Source organism: Medicago truncatula, chromosome 7, assembly GCF_003473485.1.
Source record: "Medicago truncatula cultivar Jemalong A17 chromosome 7, MtrunA17r5.0-ANR, whole genome shotgun sequence".
Taxonomy (NCBI): domain Eukaryota; kingdom Viridiplantae; phylum Streptophyta; class Magnoliopsida; order Fabales; family Fabaceae; genus Medicago; species Medicago truncatula.
This window is the reverse complement of record NC_053048.1, coordinates 30,168,571-30,174,804: the sequence shown is the minus strand read 5'-3', so window position 1 is coordinate 30,174,804 and position 6,234 is coordinate 30,168,571. Positions and strand designations below refer to the sequence as shown.

The 6,234-nt window shown below is 32.4% G+C and overlaps 1 protein-coding gene and 1 long non-coding RNA gene across 2 annotated transcripts; one reads left to right on the top strand and one right to left on the bottom strand.

Annotated features, from left to right (window-relative positions):
* Positions 1-1,681: 1,681 nt before the first annotated feature.
* LOC11407868 (uncharacterized) lies at positions 1,682-2,149 on the bottom strand. The gene is made up of 2 exons (XR_003006523.2): positions 2,031-2,149; positions 1,682-1,949 (listed from the first exon to the last, which is right to left on the bottom strand). It is a non-coding gene; the product is annotated as an uncharacterized lncRNA (long non-coding RNA).
* Positions 2,150-2,490: 341 nt separating this feature from the next.
* On the top strand, positions 2,491-4,204 carry LOC25498633 (uncharacterized). The gene is made up of 2 exons (XM_024770206.2): positions 2,491-3,859; positions 3,946-4,204. The coding sequence occupies exons 1-2, from the start codon at positions 3,456-3,458 to the stop codon at positions 4,139-4,141; spliced, it is 600 nt and encodes a 199-aa protein (XP_024625974.1). The 5' UTR covers positions 2,491-3,455; the 3' UTR covers positions 4,142-4,204.
* Positions 4,205-6,234: the final 2,030 nt, after the last annotated feature.

Sequence of the window (6,234 nt, the reverse complement as noted above, 5' to 3'; positions counted from 1 at the left end):
TAATCTAATGGTAAAAAAAACTTTTCCATGGTGGGAAAGGATTAGCCTTTCCTATACAAACACACACCATGTATTCAATCATACCCCATCTCTTATAATAAGAACTAATATAACAAGTAGCATAATCAAATTCAAAAATAAAAAGGTAGCATAATGATCATGGACCCGTTTTGTATAAGATTATTAAAAAAAATATTTTTTGTTTTTTAATTATATTTGTATCGATTTTATTTATTTATGAAGCAGTTAAACTAGTTTACTCAAATTGATATATGAGAGAATCAAACATTTTGAGGAAGAGTATATTCCAAAGTCCTAAGTTAACACCACCAGACCAACCTAAATGGGTTTCAAAACTTTTTATTTAAAATTATTTAGTTAACTTTTTTTTAAAAAATAAATAATAAATTGGTTAACAAATTATTTTTTTGATGAAGATGAAAAGTTATCTTGATTAGCATTTGAATTTTTTTTTTTTTTTTAACTGAAGAACATACAAAATAGTATATATTTTTTTTATTCAGGACTCTGAGTCACTTTCCTTCGAGGACATTAATGGAGCTTGAACCCGGTGCCTCCGAGTTCAAAGTTTTCTTTTTTACAATTAAATCATTTTTTTTTTCAAGTTAAATACTAGTAGATTTTTCTTAAAAATCTCTAAAATATACTACTTTATAAATTATTTATATCACATACTTTTTTATTTTAAAAAGCTTACAAACATGACTTAAACATCAAAAATGTTATTTTAATAATCTTAACAAATTCCCTATATATGATTGTATGAATATAAATCTCATAAGAGATTAATATCTACAATCACATGAGGATAGTCCGTAGAATATAAAATGCCTGTTTGTTAATAAAAACTCACTTTTGTTCTGATTTTTAGAGACTGATGCCTTTTCTTTTCCTATTAAAACAATCACTTTTTTAGCAAAACAAACCCATCACTTCTCACACATTCTTTGTTCAATACTCAATGTGACCACAACAAATTCTTTCTTTTATGGCAAATAGCATTGTTGTTGGATTTATAGTTGGACATTTTTGAAACCGGAAGTAATAGGGGTCCACACACCCTAATCCACATCACATCCTGAGTGAGGTCATTCATATAATTCCACAGAAATATCCAGAATCAAATTTTACAAAATCATGTTCATTTTCGGATTCTATATCATGAACGTAACCATAGAAAATTGTTCTAATAATCGTCTAAAATGAATGAAAAAATATGCTAAAAATAATTGAAAATGATTGAAAAATATACTGAAAATAACATAAGATAACGTGTCATCGTTAATCCATATAATTTACGAAGTAAAACGCATAATGGTGAACAACTTGGCATGACTTGGTTTGTGATGCCACAAACCGACACAGATAAGGGTAAGAGCTCTTTGTCTAATTCTTATTAAACTTTGAATTTTTTTGAAAAACTAAGAAGTCGTTTGATTAATTGATTTTCTCGGCAATTCTAAAACGAAGATGCCCATTTATACCTTTTACTAATGAAAGAAGTAAATATATGAATTATTTTTGTTAATGTTTTACAATTTTATAGATATATTTGTCAATTCAATAAATTCATGAATAATTCTCTCCATTGTTAGACTATCCTTTTTTTTTGGTAGATCGATTGACTATCCTTATTGATACAATGTTGAGATCCTCTTCATTTATTAAAAAAAGACATGATTTTCTCTATTATTATTATAGTCTATTTGTATACATATAAAATTAATATCACCCAGTTTAAAGATGTATGCATTTATATTATGTATACACTCGCAAAATATAGTGCATACTTTCTTAGGGGTACATACTTAATTTTAAACTTAATTATTAATCTATAGGCGTAAATTTATATTTACAATAACCGTTAATGCACCATACATTATAACGTTCTAAACGACAATCTTTGTCACTAGTGCAGGGCGTCGCAGCTGTATTGTCAAATAAGAAAAAACAATGTTATTCAAAGGTGATAAAATAATATAATTTAAAATATTGTGAAAATGGCATACCTGTACTTGCTTCAATCAAAAATGAAGAAAGAAAAATGATCAAAATATAAACAAACATGAAAAATTGAGCCATATTGTTATACTTTGAACTGAATGTAATAAACAAAACCATTTTAATAGCTTTATAAGTAAAAGTTGCTTTCTTTACATTAATTAAATAAATAGTTTTTAGAACTTTCGAGTTGCAAGAGGTCATTTATAAAATTATGATAATGTTAAATATAAAGAAATATATATTAATAATTAATTGACCACTTAACTTTTGTAAAGAATTCATGTACTAATCTTGATCATAAAAAAAATCATTATATTTTTAGTCTCATAATACTGCATTGTATTTTTAATTTATGTTTAGACTTTCAAAATATATAAGGGCCAAACTCCAAAAGAGAAACAAAATATACTTGTCAAGAAAAATGAATTACCAAAATAAAATATAGTAACCATATATAAAATGCGTGGCATGAAATAAAATGCGCGGACAATAAAAAACGTGGCATGAAATAAAATGAGTGGATGCAGAGAGAAAGGAAAAGCTCGGGCGGCACAACAAAAATAACAAACAAAGGTAAGAGAAAGACATTCAATCTTCTTTTCATTCAAACATTCAAATCAATTACAAGAGAAGCCGCCACAACGGAACTACATCATAAAGAAAAGGAAAACAAAATCCCTATCCTAAATAATCACTAAAAGTCCGCCTAAGAAATGAACAACGCTCAGTTTACTGGGCCATAACTTGATGGCGGGCTTGCACCCAAAAGAAGACTCAAATCGGTGCTTCGACGAAGATGGCGAGGGAAAAGCCTATTTCCATCAAATTCAAGGACACACGGCCCTCGACGGGAACCTTGCCAAATCTCCGTCCTTAAAACCACGATCAAGACCCTCCTGGTGGCCCTCGAATTGACTCGGATAACAGGGTGAAACAAGGTGATCCGCCATCTTAACGAGACGAAACAAGGTGAGTTCTTCATCTCAGCTACAACATCTACTATGACAAGCATCATCTTCTCAAAATCAAAACAGACAATGAAGAAAAACACCCAAAGATGACAACAAAAAGAGGATAAAAATGGGAAAGAAGAAAAAGCTCTTCACAACAAACAAAGCCTAAAAGGAAGAAAAGGGCAGCAGATGAAAACAAAGAGAAGATTCTCTTTAAATAGCCCCAAAACCGTCCACTTCAACGGTTCATATTGAACAAACAACGAAGAGACAAGATCTGACGGTTGGAAGCGGTCTTGGGAAAACGTAAAGCAGTCAAAGCTACAAATGCAAATAGCGTTTTTCCATGAGCGAGTACAACACACGAACAAGACAGATGGAAAGAAGAAATGAACGTCCATCACATCGCCAACGTTCTGTCTGAAGCATTTAATCACCAACTACTCCCACTAACTCATAGTGGGATACCTCCTACTTATGGGCGGAAACAAAATTCAACAACAAACACTTGAAGGGCCGCCCGACTTAGCTCAACAACGGACACCACACTCTTTGCAGGCGTTTCAGTTCCTAACACAACGCATCGAGGGCCGCAGGACTAAGTCGTCGACGCGCGCCTTTGATCGAACGCCTCCTTTGCTGTTAAACCCCATGAGTCATAAAGACATCAACGGCTTGGGAGGCAACTGTTCTAGACCACTCACACGACTACACATGTACAATATTACGCCTCCTCAAGGCTTCACACTCAAAGAAGCACGCCTCCCTGTTGGGATCACGCTACACGTGTCCACTCCCGCTCCTAATCATACGCCGCATAACCCGGAGACAGTTATGCCAAGAGAGCGCCTATATAAGTGGGACATTGCTTCACCATCAAGGCACACAACAATTTTCACAACTCTTCTAAGACTTTTCTATCAGTTCCATTACTTACTCTATCATCATAGTGCTAACGTGCTTGCAGGCACCTTTTGTTCCACCGCAAAAGATATTTCGCCGCCGTATCGGAAGCGGTTACCGATCATCAGAACATTCTTCACAACCATTGCAACTCAACCGTTCTCACCGGACAGAGCATACCTCTTCTCTTTGCAAATATAATATACATTCTCTTACTTTGTACTTTTTTTCTATACATGAATAATAGACATGATAACTAAGATCATTATTTATGTATCTGTATATTTTTCGATCAAATTTTAAGTGGTAAATATTTTAATTTATTTTTCTAAACTAAAACCTAAAGAGGATCAAACCAATTCCATTTTCAGATTTCATTCTATCCACTATAGTCAAGTTCGAGTTTTTAAATAGGATCAATAGGTTGTGAATGATCGTAAACATAAGGGTCATATCACGATTTGTAAGTAGGATCAATAGGTAGCTGATAGAATTGAGATTTTTTTTTTCTTCTGAGAAAATAGTGGGAAAAGAGAGGAAACAAGCAAAAAAAAAAAATAGAAATTAGAGGAAAAACAGAGGAAGCATAGTAGAGCAAAACAAACATGAGTAAAGTTGAAACATGATTGAGGTGTAATGGGACTTAGGATCGTAAGATCCTATGAATAAACACTCGAACCTGATTACAATGATTTTACCTATACCTTCTCTCTAACGCAAACCCTCTCAACCAAAAAATCTCTTTAAATCTTCCTCTATCAAAAGTTTGTACCCCCTGACCCCGGATCCTGGCAACGCCATTGCTAATAAATGATACGTGGATGGCGTCTCCGAAAATGCTATGAGTATATTAAGATGGAAGTACTTAGTGCAATTATATATTGTCCAAGTTATAGTATATAAATATATCAATGCCACATGGAGTCCCATCTAGATCTCAGGCATGAAGCCTCCTCCAAGATCTAGTTAACGTTCTAGCACTCTCTCTTGATCCCTTCACCTCACGATGCTTAGGGACAAATTCATATAAAATAAACATCTTTCATTCCCATATCGTGTTGGGATGAGAGAACTATAACATTAAAAGTAAAAGTGATCAATTCTCATTTTTAAAGATTTTGAGTTAAATTAGTTTGTTTAAAAGAAACACGGAACTATAACTTTATATATCGCAAATAAAGGGAATCATAACCTCACTATGTCTAAACCACAAGAAGGGGTTTAGCTCATAGTGAGCTTAACCTCAGAGATGAAGACGAAGATAAACATACATAAAAATATAAAAAATTAAATTAATAGATTAAATAGAACTAGTATAAAATTACAATCCTTAAAGGAAAGTGGTGAATCAAGCTTAATATAACCACAATTTTTTAAAAACAACCTAAATAATCTAACCAAATAAAAACCTTAGCACACACTCCAAATGAACCAAGCTTATATCAGCACAATTATTCTCTTCTCTAGATCTATGATCTAAAAATATGAGAAACTTTAATATTCATTTGTCTAGTTAAAACAATACAATTTTCTTGTATATTTTGAAGCTTCCAAGGGATCAATTTAATTGACGAAAACGCGTGGATCACCAAAGTAGTATCACTTTCAAGCAATAAATTATGTCAATTATTTTCAAATGCAATTTTATGGCATACATTACACTAAAAAACTCAGCCTCAAAAGAGGATTGAATACCAGGTAGCCTAGCCTCGATAGGAGAACCTCTCAACAAGAGACTCACTTTTTTCTATTAACAAATCAAAATAAACACATATTTTTGAATATAAAAATTGAAAATGTTTTCGCAAAGTAAACTCAAAGTATTGTCCTGTAGGGAAATAATAGTTTATGACCGATGATGAGACTTCTTATTGAAATTAGTTCTTATTCACGTATTAACTCAACCTATACATGGAAAAACGATTGTCCATGGCTTTCACAATATACATTCTGCATAAGTTAACGTGAGTACTCAGTATAATATATCTTGTCAAAAACATTGTTAATAATATATTAATTATTAGCTGATTATTTGGGTATAAGGAGAGCACGGTCTACAACTTTAAGACATTAGAATATTAAATATACGAGTCTTCTCACTTATCTATTACTCAACATCCTCTTTTTCATTTAATGTGAGACTTTTTACTCATTTTGTTATACAAACATCCCTCACAAGTGTGAGTCCATCCATTCATATGAAGTATGCTTCCCTTCATATAAAATTTCACTTCCCTTGTCGATGCATCAACAAGATACGCAACCTAATCATCATTGTCAAGAATACTTTTGTCATTAGTCGGCCCCTTTAATTAGTAACCATCGACTCTGATACTATTTGTTGTGGAGTTCG

What these genes read in the sequence shown, in the direction of transcription:
- LOC25498633 (XM_024770206.2), top strand. Translation starts at nt 3,456, where the DNA reads ATGGGCGGAAACAAAATTCAACAACAAACACTTGAAGGGCCGCCCGAC. An exon ending in GACATTGCTTCACCATCAAG is followed by an intron (nt 3,860 to 3,945) that starts GCACACAACAAT and finishes ACGTGCTTGCAG; the next exon opens with GCACCTTTTGTTCCACCGCA.